This window comes from Ambystoma mexicanum, chromosome 10, assembly GCF_040938575.1.
Source record: "Ambystoma mexicanum isolate Mex_15411 chromosome 10, UKY_AmexF1_1, whole genome shotgun sequence".
NCBI lineage: Eukaryota > Metazoa > Chordata > Amphibia > Caudata > Ambystomatidae > Ambystoma > Ambystoma mexicanum.
This window is the reverse complement of record NC_090932.1, coordinates 1,078,919,345-1,078,935,302: the sequence shown is the minus strand read 5'-3', so window position 1 is coordinate 1,078,935,302 and position 15,958 is coordinate 1,078,919,345. Positions and strand designations below refer to the sequence as shown.

General features: G+C 49.5%; 1 protein-coding gene across 5 annotated transcripts in view; it reads left to right on the top strand.

Moving 5' to 3' along the window:
- Positions 1 to 15,958, top strand: part of GFPT1 (glutamine--fructose-6-phosphate transaminase 1) — a 235,941-nt gene that overhangs the window by 160,220 nt on the left and 59,763 nt on the right. For 3 of the 5 annotated variants that reach the window (XM_069618892.1, XM_069618890.1, XM_069618889.1), the window contains 2 exons: positions 9,731 to 9,826; positions 12,653 to 12,753. In XM_069618892.1, coding sequence (XP_069474993.1) covers positions 9,731 to 9,826; positions 12,653 to 12,753 — 197 coding nt within the window. The remainder of the gene's footprint in view (positions 1 to 9,730; positions 9,827 to 12,652; positions 12,754 to 15,958) is intronic. The other 2 variants (XM_069618891.1, XM_069618893.1) reach the window with 1 other exon arrangement.

Here is a 15,958-nt window from a genome sequence, read left to right as displayed (position 1 = left end):
TCGCCATTTTTGCCTTTTTGTGTTTCTCTCAAATGTAGCAGCTTGTCCACGCACCTCCAGCTCTCCCCATTTGCCTTACTGGCATAGTTTTTTAACGATCCAAGAGGTTCCTTACACACTTTAGATGTCCAATGCATTTCCGCCATGACAGTGCGACCGCTCACCGCTGCGGTTCCCCTTTAGGTAAACTGCAGTTTTTCAGAGCAATTTGTGGGCTGCGTGTGATTCTTCCATACTTACCTCACATAGATGTTTATAAAATCCTATGTCTTTAGTTGATGTCACACCCTGTATGGGCTAAAACCACCGCGACACGGAATACCCTGGTCTGCGCCACCACATGAGACACGGGCACCCCAACGTGGAACTACCTTTCCCACCATGATTGATTTGCGAGCATTTTTAACCACTTTTTAAAGTCGTTCTCTATAGTTTTGACCATAGTTAGCGGCACCCCCAGCCTAGAATTCACTTCAGTTTTCACACTTGATTACTGCAGTTGGCGCGATATTTTAACTGATAGCCCAAACACTATTAGGCTATGACTGTTGCACCACATTTTGGTCATACACGTACCACTCCCGCACAATCCCACGCTGGATGTGCCTTGGACCATGTTGTGCTCAGACACGGTCGACCCCCGGTTTGCCAACCATTTCTTTCACAGCTCCCAGAGACCTAAGGCTGTAGTTATCTGCTATTGTGACCCGATTTGTACGAGTCCTCCCATGACACGTGCTGACATGCTTCTCAGAGTCCGACACCCATAACAGGACTCCAAGCACAGCGTCCCCGCTGCACCACAGCAGACGGTAAGCTGTTCATGGAAATACACCACCTGTGTATTTTAGGCACTAATAAGCCATTATTCATTAATTATGAAATTAATAATTGATTCCCTGAGATCCTTACAGCTATCCTTTCTCCCTCAGATTACCTTTACGGACCGCACCACTACCAATGATTATCCTGATGAAGGCCACCACCAGCTCGGGCTCTCACACAGCCCAGTTTGGCCAAAACACTTCCGTGTCGATGTTTTGTGGCACAACCCCTGTGAATTTATGTGTTTATAGATAGTGTTGTGTACACTATTGTGTTGAGTACCCCCAGACCTACTACAGTCCTAGGTTGCACCCTGTAAAAATTCTATGTCACTACTTACCTGTACTGCATACTCGTGCATCACTGTGGAACTGTTCCTCGACAATTTAAGAGGACGATACTCATCTGTATTTCCCCTGTCAAATCACGTCTGTCCAAAAAAAACTTTCCTGCTTATCGAAAGTCTTGTAAATGTTTCAATATATTCATCTGTGCAAAATCGTCAAAACTAGACAGCTGTCTATGGATCTTTCACCCTGATTTCTAGCATTTTGCATGCTCTTCAATATATAAATGTTCTGTCTAACAAAGTCTTTTTGTGTATGTTGCCTTGTCATTTAAATGAAAGGAAGTGTGAAGAATTGATGGAATTCGTCCCTTCTCCCCAAGGTGGAGCTTCCTCCTGTGAGGCGGGTGGTGAGCCTGCTTCGCAAGACCCTGCCTAGAGGTTTGGGCAAGCAGGACCTTACTGGGAGAGATTCCCCCTTAGGGGACAAGGACACCCGTTCCTTTGAGGAACTCCCTAAGCCATTCCCCATGATAGCATACATGGGGCTGTTTGACCTGAAGAACAATATAAAATCCGGACCCTTGACTGAAGGCAAAGCTAAAATATGTTGTTGCTACCAGGAGAAGGCTTCTGTCTCTTTAAACAGAAACATCCACTCAACTGGGACAAGTGTACTGAAAAAGGACGACGAGCCGAGCTAAGGCGAGGAAGAGAGATGCATACACAAGCAGGGGAGGCCCCCTGAACACGTAGCACCCGAGAGATAGAGTCGAGGAGAGCCAGACAGGAGCGCTGGAGATCAGCATTTGCCTGCAGCAAGAGACGGAAGGGATGGAAGAGAAGGGGAAACCTATGCTGGTTGTGGCGTGACATGACAACTTTGCGGTAGGCCGCATGCCCGTCCAGCAATGCTGAAACTATTGGGCTGAGAATTCAGCAAACGAGCAGCTCACCTGCAGTGATAACAGAATACCGAGCAAGAGAGGTCTGCGAATGGCGAGCCGGTGGAAACGAACAGACGGAGAGGCAGAACGAACAAGGAGTACCCGAGCGAGTGTAGGCCCTCGAAGTGCCCCTGAAAGACCAGAGGTAACTGGGAGAACTGGGGCTGCAAAGAAATTGTTATTCAACAGGAGAAACCCGTCTTAGTGGAATTGACTTATTCTCCAGCATGGGGTCTGGCATGGATTCACATGCTCATGAATATTCCCCGTCGTCAGGCTGGGAATCCTCGGTAAAGAAAAAATCAGTATCAGTTTTGTTTCTGATCTGTCTTTCGTAGTAGTAACCAATCACTGATCTCTGCGTCATACTGACCACAGCCAATGACTGCCCTCTACCTAAGCCCCGCCTCTGGCAGCCATCTTCAGATTTTTACCGCACGTTCAAGTGTTCGGATCCTCGTGCTATTGCTCTCGAGCGTTAGTGCTATTTTTCACGTTTTTTCTCAGAAAAATTTCTCTTTTTTCGGTCAAAAGAGCCTCAAGCTCCACCGTTTCTTCATCCGATCAACGGGGACCCGTGTCGGATTAGTCTACGCCCCTCAAGGGTGAAGATTTCGTCGAGCCACGCTTTTGGAGGACTCCAGAAGTTTCTCAGGCCCATCTCGGACATGGCCCAGGAGAAGGGAAGCTCGACGCCCGGAAAGCCGTTCAGGGTCTGCCCTGGATGCCAGCTTCAGAATGTCTTTAAGGAGGACGAACACTCCCTTTGCCTTTACTGCCTACATGAGGACAAGGCGCACGTGGAGAAGGACTGTGCGTTTTGCGGCAATATGTCGGAGCGGACCATGAAGGACTGCCATCAACATCTCGCCATCTGGCTGGAAGGAAAGAGCCCGTCAGGCGAGAAGAAGAAGAAGAAGAAGTCCGAGCGGTTTATTAAGACCTTTGAGGGCGCCCCGGTGACGGGGGTCCAACAGAAGGCCAAGCACCGCGAGTCCGCTGGCACCGGGAGCGTCGAACGGTCGGGCTCTATGGGCGCCAGGCAGGGCGCATCCTCCCCGGCGCCATCAACCACGAGCCAACGCTCTGGCTCGGGTAAGAGGAAGGCCGAGCACCCGGCGAAGCTCCTGGAGAGACCCCGGTCGAGCTCGAAGGCCCCATCGGAGGGGGAGCGAGGCGGTGACCCACCCCCCAAGGAGAAGGCGGTGATCGCACCTAAGGTGGTGAAAGCCTTAATCCACCCGGCCAAGGCCTCTATCGAGACAGTCGCGGCGGCCCTGGCTCAGCCTGCGGAGGCTACACCAGTGGTGGCGACCTCGGGGCCCAGAGTCTCCCTGCCACCGCGGAGGGAGTCCTCTTTCATGCCCATCGACAGGACCCCCGTGAAACCTCCGACTGAGAAGAAAAAGGGGGGGCAGGAGGTCGTTGTGGATTCGGCCTCAACCTCTGAGGAGGAGCTGATCGAAGTCTTAAGCCACGGCGTTGGCGTGGAAGAAGACCAGCCCGTCGGGAGGGACCCCGACGTAGGAGACGACGAGAACTTCGAGGGTGCCGACGGGGCTCCTGACCGCCCGTCGGACTCCCCTCAACCAGTGCCGCAAGACAACTCGGCGGCCATTTTGTTGGCTATACAGTCCTTATGCTCGGAGATAAGGACGAGACTGCCGTTACCACCAACGGAGGAACCGCTCCCGACGGGGGACCCGGAGCCAGGCCCTTCTGGGAGCCCTCCCCCTAAGAGAAGGATTCATCCTCCACCTCCTTTTCAGCCATCGCGCCCTGTTCAGCCCTCCTCCCCGTCCACGACACGTGGGGATGATACGGGGACTGACACGGCCGCGACGGGTACAGACGACGAGGTTTACGACGAGGATCTCCCGTCGTCACTTCCCACCCGGGCTTCCCCACCCGACGAGATTGGATCGTTTCACTCCATGATCGCCAGGGCATCCGAGCTTTTTCAGCTCTGCCCGGAAGAGAAGAAGGAAGGTTTCCTTTATCAACGGCGCGAGACCAAGAGGAAGACGGTCGTCGCTGTAACTCTACTAGATGATATTTGGGACGAGGGCCTCGCCCTCCTCAAGAACCCATCCACGAAGCCGGCTAGAAGGGATCGGTACGAGAAGTACCGGGTCCCGGACGCGGCCCCCTTGTGCCTTCGGGCACAGCTGACCCCGGACTCGGTCGTCTCCGCGGCGGCCAGGAAGAAAGCGGGGGGGGCGGGGGCGCGGCCTCTACGTGAACCTCCCCGCCAGACGGCGAGGGAAAGAAATTAGACACGATGGGACGCAGAGTCATCTCGTCGGCAGCGACGACGATTAAGGCGGCCAACGCCTTGGCTATCGTAGCCCGCTACGACAGGGAGTTGTGGTACAAACTGGCCCCCCTGCTGGACTTCCTACCAGACGACAAGAGGGCGGAAGCCCTAGCGATCTTGCAGGAAGGAGAGGTGGCGTCGGACCACGCCATTACGATTGCGACGGACATCGCTGACACTGGATTTCGCCAGTTGGGCAACGGCGTGTGCCTTAGGCAGCGTGGATGGCTCAAGGCTACTGACTTCCATCAGGACGTGCAGACCAGAGTCTTGGACATGCCGTTCGACGGAAACAACCTGTTTGGGAAAACAGTGGACGATTCCCTTCAAGCCATCAAGGCGGACACGGACACGGAGACGGCCCGGGCTCTTGGGGATCTCCAGCAACGGCGGGCCGCCCTTTCGGAGTGGTGGAGGCAAACAGGGTGCCTCCAAAGGTTCCAGCGGCGGATTTTCCACCTACCGTCAAGCGGCCCGTTCGTCGTCACAGGAAGCTTACAGGGGACGAGGCAAGTCAGGCAGACCCCGCCGTCGTCGCCAAGGAGGACAAGGCGGCAAAGCCTCGTCGAAGCAGGACTGAACCGGCCGTGGGGTCGGGCCCCCACCGAAGCACCCCGGTGGGAGGCCGGCTGGCGAGCTTCGTCAGCGTGTGGGAGTCCATCTCCACCGACCGTTGGGTGCTGGACGCCCTAGCTCAGGGTCACGCGCTCGAGTTTCCCTGTGGCCAGGAAAGAACATCACATCCCTCAACTTCTCTTGGAGGTAAAGGCGATGCTCAAGAAGGGCGCCATCAAGCTCGTCCCAAAGAGGCTTCGGGGCTACAGAGTTTACTCAAGATATTTCCTCGTGAAGAAGAAGACGGGAGGATGGCGTCCCATCCTGGACCTACGACGACTGAACAAATTCATCAAGGCACAGAAGTTCCGGATGGTCACCCTCCAACACGTCCTGGGTCAACTGGAGGAGGGCGATTTCCTGTTGTCGTTGGATATGGAGGATGCCTACTTCCATATTCCCATCCTAAAGGGACACCGAAAGTTTCTCAGGTTCGTGCTCCAAGGGCGTCACTACCAGTTCAGAGCCCTTCCCTTCGGATTGAGGTCGGCACCCAGGGTGTTCACCAAGTGCCTCGCACCAGTGGCGGCGCAGCTGCGCCGAGAGGGGATCCACGTCTACCCCTACCTGGACGACTGGCTCATCCGAGGAAAGACGAAGGAGCTCGCCGTGGAGCACACGGCAAGGACCGTCCAACTACTCACGGACCTGGGATTCTCCATAAACTACGCCAAGTCCCACCTGGTGCCCGCGCAAGACACACTGTTTCTGGGAGCGAAGCTCGACACAGTGTCGCTTCTGGCCTCTCCGTCGGAGGAAAGGACGAGGGCCATCTTGGGCAAGGTGCAGCGGATGCTGGTTGCGGACGCGGCCAGGGTGAGGTCCATCAAGTCCCTCCTCGGAATGATGTCTTCTTGCATTTATCTCATCCGCCTGTGCAGGCTCCGGATGCGCCCGTTGCAGGAGTTCCTGGACGCGCGCTGGATCCAGACGACGGGCAGCTTCGAGGAGAGGATCACACTCAACGAGAGTTTCCGACGAGCGATCCGGTGGTGGGGCACCCGCGCGCATCTGATGGCGGGCATGGACTTCCAGACCCCCGGCCACCAGGAGACAGTGACCACGGATGCCTCCCTGCAAGGGTGGGGAGCGCACACCGAAAATCTGCACGCGAGAGGCCTTTGGCTTCCGACGGAGAAGTCCCTCCATATCAACGTCCTGGAGCTCCGTGCAGTGTTTTGGGCCCTCAGGTCCTTTCTTCCGTCCCTCAAGGGCAAGGTGGTGAGGATCTTCACCGACAACACCACCACCATGTTCTACATCAGGAAGCAGGGCGGAACCAGGTCCCCAACCCTGTCCAAGGAGGCGCAGGATCTGTGCATTGGGCCGTCACCCAAGGGATGTTTCTGGTGCCGTTTCATCTGGCAGGGATAAAAAACACCATCGCCGACTCGCTCAGCAGAGAGCTGCGCTCGTGCCACGAGTGGGAACTACGACAGGATCTAGTGGACCGCCTCTTCCGACGGTGGGGCACATCCCAGATCGATCTGTTTGCGACGGCGACTAACTCCAAGTGCCGGAGGTTCGCCAGCAGGTTTCCCCAGCCGAGGAGCATGGGCGATGCTTTCTCGTTCCCCTGGGAGGGCCTGTTTCTATACGCGTTCCCTCCATTGCCATTGCTGATCCGGCTCATCAACCAGCTCAAGAGGTCACGGTGCAGGATGATCCTCATCGCACCTGCGTGGCCGAGGCAGATATGGTTCCCGGACCTTCTGGACTTGTCAGCGTCCCAGTCAATCAAGCTGCCAGTGGACGCGGATCTTCTCTCCAGGGAAGGAGGCGCCATCCTCCATCACGACCCGAAGTCGCTGAACTTGCAGGCCTGGCTCCTGCAGCGTTAGAGTTTGGAGGATACAACATACCGGCCGACTGCAGAGAGGTTCTTGCAAAGGCCAGGGCGTCAACTCTTAAATGCTATGGACACAAATGGAAGAGGTTCTCTGTCTGGTGCCACGCACAGAAGATTAACCCTCTACGGATTACGGCTCCCCAGGTACTGCCGTACCTTCTGACGCTGGCCAAGGCTGGACTGGCGCACGCGTCCATCAAGATTCATCTTGCTGCGATCTCCCGATACACCAGAACCACGGGACGGACGTCTTTGTGGTCTCATCGTCTGGTGAAAGAATTCATGAAGGGACTGTTCAGATCGTTCCCGCTGGTGAAGGCTCCGGCCCCGGCGTGGGAGCTCAACGTGGTGCTGACCAAGCTCATGGGACCTCCGTTCGAGCCTCTGCACTCGGCTCCGTTGAAGTTCTTGTCGTGGAAAACAGCGTTTCTTGTGGCCATCACCACCGCACGACGAATGGGAGAGATCCAGGCCCTTTCCTGCAAGCCCCCGTACTTGACTTTTCACGACACGAGGGTAGTGCTCAGGACGCACCCCTCCTTCATGCCCAAGGTGCCGTCGGACTTCCACCTCAACGAACCATTGGTGTTGCCTGTTTTCTTCCCGTCGCCTTCGTCGCCGGCCGAAAGGACATTGCACTCGCTGGATGTGGCTAGAGCGCTGAAGTTTTACGTGGACCGCACGAAGTGTTTTCGGAAGACGTCACAACTTTTTGTGAACTTTGGACCTGTCAATCAGGGGAAGGCTCTCTCAAAGGCCTCCATTTCCAGATGGCTCTCCGGCTGTATCATGTACTGTCATCGGTCGGCAAACCGACCGCTGCCTGGCCGTCCGAGAGCCCATTCCACCAGAGCGATCGCAGCTACCACGGCGTTCCTATCTGGTGTGCCCTTGCTGGACATCTGCAGGGCTGCTACGTGGAGGTCGACGCACACCTTCACGAAATTCTACTGCGTCGATCGGGATTCCAGGGAGGAGTCCAGGGTCGGCCGAGCAGTGCTGCGCAATCTGTTCGCATAGGTGAGCCTGGTGAGGAGGTAAGAATTGCTTAATGTTGAGTTTGATGTAATGCTTAATGTTGAGCCTTTGCCACCTCCCGTGGTTGTGCATGTGTGTACTGCTATGTATTCTTTATTCATGAGCATGTGAATCCATGCCAGACCCCATGCTGGAGAAGGAACAAGTTACTTATCTGTAACTGTTGTTCTCCAGCATGGGTCTGGCATGGATTCACATGCGAACCCTCCCGCCTACCCCTCTGCGGCTCTTCACTTGGTCATACTGCCACTTCACGTGCTACCAAATCTGAAGATGGCTGCCAGAGGCGGGGCTTAGGTAGAGGGCAGTCATTGGCTGTGGTCAGTATGACGCAGAGATCAGTGATTGGTTACTACTACGAAAGACAGATCAGAAACGAAACTGATACTGATTTTTTCTTTACCGAGGATTCCCAGCCTGACGACGGGGAATATTCATGAGCATGTGAATCCATGCCAGACCCATGCTGGAGAACAACAGTTACAGGTAAGTAACTTGTTCCATATTGAATGTAAAGTTAATGAAGGTGAACTTTAATAATGTAAAAAACCGAACCACAATTGAATCTGAGAGAGATAATTAATATCTAGCGACCAACCCCCTGGCAAGGAGGGAAAGTATTCCCCAGTTTGAGAAACCGAAAAGGGACATAGCAAAAAGAGATGTTTATGACGTAAAGTCCAGAGAACCCCATAAGAGAAAAGGATATAAAAAACAAACCCCATCAAGTAAGCGGGGACATTAATTGGCAAGACAGCATTCCACTCATAAAGTGTATGCTACGGAAAACTCCAAGACCTGCTAGCCTGAATCAAGGATAATGCACAATGGAAATAGGTGTTCCTGGAGAACAACCCCTAAAGAGAAGAAAGTCCAAAGACCTGGTGCAAGAATTACGAGAACTCCTAGAGAGGGTGACAAGAGACTATTTAAGAATATCCTATTAGCAAGCATTCTGAAGCAGAAGGAGAACTGTTGCCCGAAGAGACAATCGGGAGAAGGGAAGCATTCTCCTTACCTTAGTTTGTTAGAATAGTGATCGGGTCAGTTAGACGTATGGTTTTTGGAGAGTATAGTTATTCATTTAAACATTTCCTGACAACTGACGAGCATATTAGTTGTCTACATAGACAGGGAACACCCACGTAGAAATAGGGAAAGACGGGCCTTTATCTCATCATTTAATAAGACACTAATTAGAAATGTCATCACTGTGTCCGCGTCCTTCTTCGGACTTGCCACAGAGGTCACCTCCAAACTACACTTACTCACAGAGATAGTGATGCAAAGTTTACACATTACATTCTACAAACTTCTCAGACAATGTGTAGTCACTGCATGCTTCACTGTGTATCTTTTCATTAAAAGTATTAACTTTTAATGCTTAGTTCAGTATTGGTCCTTTACTGTTCATTATCCAATTGATTATGTCTGTACGATTTTCATCGATTACCCATTATCTAAACTAATGTGACTGATGGGTCTGTGAAAAGCACGTGGGTTAGTATTGTTGAAGGAAATAACGTTGTAGGCCGCCCTGACTGTACTGTTAGTGTGTGCAGGGAGTGTGGAAAACACATAGGACAGGCTGCCTTTTGTGCTGTGCAATTCTTTTTACAGATATTGTTTGTAGATTGATTTCGTTGATAGCATGTCGTTGTTGCCCCATTTGAAAATTGTTTTGCATTTGTTCTTGTCAACATTGTCGTTTTTTGAAAAGTGGTGTGCTCCCTTTTAAGCAAAGGTGATACAAATGCATCTTGTTCTTAAAAATGTGTCCTTTACTCCAATTGGCTAATGAGGCTAAACTTGATGTATTAGATTTCGTTTCTTAATTTGTTATTTTGTTGTAGGCAATTTCAGCTCCTTTATGCAGAAGGAGATTTTTGAGCAGCCAGAATCTGTTGTGAACACAATGAGGGGACGCGTCAACTTCGAAGATAACACTGGTAAGTGTGATAGACTTGCAGCGAGACAGTACTAAGACTTCTCACCAGAACGAGCAGTGACATTTCGGTCCTTTTTGGGGTGGTAATACTTGTAGTATTCTAAATCCTCATTTTCGATATTCGCCCAATACTTTTAATCTGGTTTTCTTTGTGTTTCACTTGCTCTTTTTCTGTTTGTTCTCTTTTTATTTTTTTCCTCAAGTCGAGTTTGTAATAACCATAACTGGCTGAGAGCTGTAGATCTTGCCTGCTCAGAATTAGGGGGATACTGAAAGCATGAAATCAAGGTACAGTGCAGGAAAGGGAGCAGGTATCGAGGCGAGGTTGGGCCCTACGAATGGGGATAAGATGGGCAAGGATGAGAATACTCAATATTTCAATAGAGAACGAAATCAGATCTCTGATTGAGGACATTTAAGATGTGTTTTCTTTACCTTTGGAAGAGAGACGCTAAAGTGTCTTCTGTATGGCATGTCCGTAATTCCATGAATAGGGCTGTGCAGTAACTGCGTAGACACCCTCACCTCTGCGTCTTCTAATTATCTTGCCCCGTGTCTTGGGCAAATCTAAACTACTGATTCATCCAATGCTGAAGCATTTATTTTCATTTATTTGCCAATATTGAAATTTGAGCCTGTCGCAAAATGTGTGCGTAGGATGCAGTGGCAGAAAAGCCCTCTGGGACTTTTGGCCATGAAGATTTATTGACTGTTGTGCTCAGTGGCAAATCCGCCCCATTTCATCCTGCTGTACAGGAGTCATTTGCAACAATCAAAAAGAGAATTCATTAGTCATTAGTCCTAAATAGGAACTATAACCCTAAACTGGAAGATACATATGCAATAGGAGAGCCTTAAAATGGGGAGGGCAGGCGAGCTCCCCTTCAAAAAGCTAGATGGGAGGAATGCTGCAGACATAACAGACTTTAAGTCTAGGAACCAAGAAGTTGAAAAATAACTGGGATTAATGCAAGCAGTCCTGCTGATCTTTAGGGAACAGACCATACCTGAAAACTTTTTCGGAAGAGCAGGGCCTAAAAGATATAGCTGCCAAGTGACCCCATGAGCCAAGAATCTTTTTCAAAAGGTCTTTCCACTGAAGTACTCCTATGCTTTATTGTTTCAGTGATACTATTTGTATAGCACTGGTAGGAGCAGTACTATTAGTTATGATGCTAATGTTGGGACTGGTGCTACTAGGATAGTATTGCTTCTACTAGTATTAAGACTACTCCTAACAGTTATTCTGTTGCAGAAACCGTCAATTCTGGTATTGGTGCAACTGCTTGTTATAACTGACTTTGCTACTGCGAGTAGTACTACAATTGCTACTAGAAGCAGTGATATTACTAATACTAATAGTAGTAGAAGTATTATTACTACATTGAGTAAATACTGCTAGCCATACTCTTATTGATGCTACTTCCCCTATTCCCCTTGTTGCCTCTATCTCTAGAACAAGTACTACTATTAGAACAATTATATAATGTTACTGGTACTACTACACCATTGGTCCATGCTTTGGGTGGGATGAAGCTTGCTAAGTAACGTCCCTTTGGCCGGAGCTGGAGCCAGAGCCTAGGCAGGCCAAAGCAAAGAGGGGGCCTCTGAGGGCATAGGGCCGTTTCTGGCCAAGCCTGCACCCCAAAGTGTGGATTAAAGCTATCAGCACTTGGCTTGTCCTGCCGCATGCTTAGTGTATCTTTATGTGTGTTTCCTTTGATGAATTAGCCCACGTAGGTGTGCACTGATACATTAAAGGAAAGTTCCATCAAAACAATGATGGCTGCCATGGCAATGCGAGAGGGACTTTGGAGCAAGTCCTTCCTTACTTTCTATTACTGTCTCTGGAGGGGACATGGAGGAGCGGTGTGGGAACGATGGAGGGATATGGTGGTGGAGACTGTGGGAAGAGGAGAGGGCAGATGGGCAGGGGGAACACCACTCTGGTTCCCAGTGCTTGGGGGAGCAACCATCAGCTGTCCTGGAATATGGGATTCTATGACGCTGATTGGCTGGTACCCACATGATGGGTGCTAATATTTTACTTATAAAGTTGCTGTGGTCTCAAACCATATAGCATGTGATTACTTCTGAAGCACTCAAATGTGTGATTTCAGGCAGCCCCTTTGATTCACTAAAAGGAGCCCATATGAGGTGATTGAGTTGAAGTAATTTGCCACCATAGCAGTTTATTCTTCACAGAATACAGGAGACCGGACTAGGTTCTGGTAACTAGTCTTGAGACGGTTCTTAAACTTCATGGTACTACCTTGTTTTTAGAGCATTCACATATTCTTGCAGCCTCCTAGCACTGTAACGGGTGGGCAATTGTGGGAGAAGAAGCAGATTGTGGGCTAGACAAGTCTCGAGGTTTTGGAGGGTCAAAAGGTTGATCTTACACTAGAGAGCCTAAGGGGATGTGTGCCACATTTCTGACATTTGCAAGGATGCATGCCCTCCTTGAATACATTTCTTCAAAAATGAAACTTTCAAGAACACAACCTGAGTGTCACGTGGCTTGTAAGAGAATGAAGTTCGGAATTGGGACATTTCTGAACTCGGTGTGGGTGCAGGCATGTGAAATAGTTGGAAGGAGGGCAGAATGAAGAGCTCCATCAAATACACGGTCTACAGAGGCCAGCCAGTAGTACCGCTTGTTGGCAGACAGCTTCTTCTTCCCTTTTCACCTTTCCATGTTCACTGTTTTTGTTTCTTCTTTATTTTGACCAGATATCCAACTTGCAAATCATCCTGGATTTATAGTATAAAAGCAAGACAGGAAGTGATTGCTTTATTTTGTGTCTTGTTTTTGTCGTTGTTCAAGTAGTAAATTTGGGCGGCTTAAAGGATCACATTAAGGAGATTCAGAGGTGCCGCCGCTTGATTCTCATCGCCTGTGGGACGAGTTATCATGCGGGCGTTGCGGTGAGTGGCTTTTTGAGATTTTTTGATTGTTGCCAAAGTCTATTGTCAAAGCAAACATTCTTTTAAATTCAAAAACTGTAGCTCCAAATGTGTTTATTTCACTGTAAAGGATCTAGAACTGTGACTTAAGTTTGTTACCCAGCAGGATAATTACTTTTGAAATGTTGAGTCCTTGTGGATTGGCGAACCTACGACTGTGGACTCTTCTGACCACAATGCCATCCAAGTCTCGCTCTCCAGGAAATATTTTCTTCGCACTGTTATTGCCCATTCCAGAATGTGCCATCAGATAGAAAATAGGGGCCCTGAGAGAAGTCTGACTCATTTCTTGGCCCTCTCTTCGTGGCAAATGTATGGTTACCTAGGCAACCTATGCATTGTTTTTACACAAAATGACCTCCCAAAATTCTGATGGGCCTCACGGGGATATAGAGCATACTTCAGCAGATTTTCATGTGTGCATAGTCCATGTCATTACTGCACACGTTACATTTCTTGGAAAGCATTCCTTAAAGCCTAATATCCTCCATGGGCCATAGCCAGGGTGTCAAGGCTGGGAATATGCCCGCGAGAGCAGTCTTTCCCCAGTAAAAGTAGTGATTTGCAGTTTACTGTTTAACTTCTTTTTTTTAGTGTTCTCTTGATGACATGTTGAGTAAAGTTATCATGATTACGTCCTTCCTCTAAAGAAGTGCCCACCCCCAATGAAAAGCTGCACACCCCCAGCCCTATTCATTCCTTTAATGAAGGATTTCACCCCAGAATTCTCACTTTGTGAATGCCTACTTTTCCCCATAAGAGGCTAAAATTGACCTCCTGAATTAGGTTGTAGGAGCCGAATCTTTGAATGCATTGCAAGTTTGCAATTTGCATTTTGTGCACAGCACGTGTGAAGGATGTCTGAACAATACCCATGTGCGTTATTCACAAACTGGACATGCTCGTTGCGGGAGGCCTGAGTGGAATGCGCAGGGGCTGCATAACTTGCCCTCTCTTCATATGCCAAGATCAGAGATGTGCCCAATGCCTTGGATGGGTGAGGGTGGGAACTGACCTCACCTGGCTCCAGGGCTGTGATAATGACCAGTCTGCATTTCAACAGATGGGGCATCTCGTGTTCCGGTACTTTCACCTGTGCCCAACCGTAACTCTGTGTCCATGCTGGTCAACACCACAGCCTTCACATCCAGTGGCTGTTAAGAAGGAGTCTCTCGTCCCCGTGTTTAGGGCGGGCAGTCGCCTTCCTAAGCCTACTGCAAATATAGGGGTGCCCTGATAAGCCCACATAGAACTGGGGTGGTTATGATGTGAACAAGAGAGGGTGTTTATATGGGGGACGTTCACTCTATGGCTCCTAGTATCCAGATCTTATTAAAATGGTTTCATAAAATGTATAACTGTATGGTGTTAACTAAATATGTACCACATAAAACATTAATTTGCGGTGTAATTGTCAAGTGGAATTTCATTGGTAAAAACCGATGTGAACACGTTGTTATGCATGTGGCCATCGTGCTGAAATCCATTTAGGAAAAGGCGTACAGGTGAAGTTGTAGAAAAGAAAAATACTAAGATGATTCCCGCAGTCATGTATGCATTACTACTGCAATCGCGCAGCGTTTGCACTAATTTAAATACATGTAGTGGTCATTTATAGTGTATGCACTGATAAACAAATTAGCAGTCTGTATGGTAATCAAATAATTGATCCGGTTACAATTTCAAAACTAAAGTGCATTATGTGTTAAGTGGTAACGTCATTCGACTATTTTCCTGGTTTTAATAGTCTGGAATCATTTAGGGAAACGAGTCAGGTGTTGAGATCGTGGTCAAAAAGGTCCACATGTCAATATCAGGGTTTCAAGCCATGCAGTAAATGTCCAAAGGGATCTACCCTCTCCGGGGTCTCCCTAAACCTAGGCAAGCAGGCTTTCCTTGCATTTCCTGTTGTTCACTAATTTGGTAGTTGTTGACTATTAGTCAAGGCCGAACCCAAGAGGTAGACTAAGTTACAGCGTAAGACGCTATGAATGATATGACCATACAGCATTATTATGAAGATACCATTTGTATCTTGATAAAGGAGAGTTAAGATGGGGATACTATTTATTTAAAACAAAGCAATGCAGGTTCAGAACTCATGTTCTACCAAGTTGTGTTCTCTGTGTGGCTGGTAGGGTTATTTTAGGCTCACCCAGAGATATCCCTGCAGGGAATACATATTTGGTTGGGGTACTCTGCGGGGCATGTGAGCTTCCGTTTCACCAGTGATTGGAATTCCTGGAGCCGTAGTAGTTACATGGTCAAAGGCAAGCGTTTGTTGTTGCTGGGCTGCAGTTGAGTTCTTTGTGGCATGGAAGGATCTCTGCTCAAGGGATGGATACAGTGCACAGAGTCCCAGTGATGACGAACATACCAGCGGTGCACTCTGTGGAGGGTGGGAAACGCAGCGATGCACAATGTTTCATGTTGCAGGAGAGGCAAGGGCACCTTGCATCCTTCTGGCTATATCATGGGTCAATTTTTAAAACTGTAGGCTGCATACGGTGTTGGTTAATGTGTGCCTGTGATACATGTGCTGTCACCTTTTCTTTGTCATGATCAGAGCAGCGGTCTTGTTAAACAAGGCTTCCAGGTAGCAGGCACTTTGAGGTGCTACACTAGTCTTGGCTAGCAACCGCAGGTCTCATGTTCTGTTTGTTGCCAGTTCCCTATGTCTGATGCTCCCACATCACGAAGGGTTGGGACATAACGGCTTTCCTGGGATTCTCAAACGTATGATTTAGTTGATTCCATGGGGTACTAGGAAGCTAGCATCGTGCCATGTTGTCTTTCTGGTTAGAAGACACCCAATATCTGCTGATGCCAGGCCGAGCTCTTTCATCTTAACCATTCTTGGACGAGTTCAGGGACCAGCAGAGCTTCTTCCCGCATCCATATCAAGTTGGGCTCTTTTGTGCTTTCCAACCACTTTCCAGGTTTGACCAGATAAGGATGCAGGTGACTGGGTTAAATAGGAGATTTCGGGGTGACAAGGTAACTCTGCTCACAATTGCAGGATTGCCACATTCAGCTTTGCAGGCCTGGTCACAACCTTTCTATCAGGTGCTGCTTCAGACCTTCATCCAGGCACCGTGCACACGGGGTCATACAATGTTTCAGCAACGGGAGCAGGCAGCCAGTAGCCATGACCACTTACGGCAAT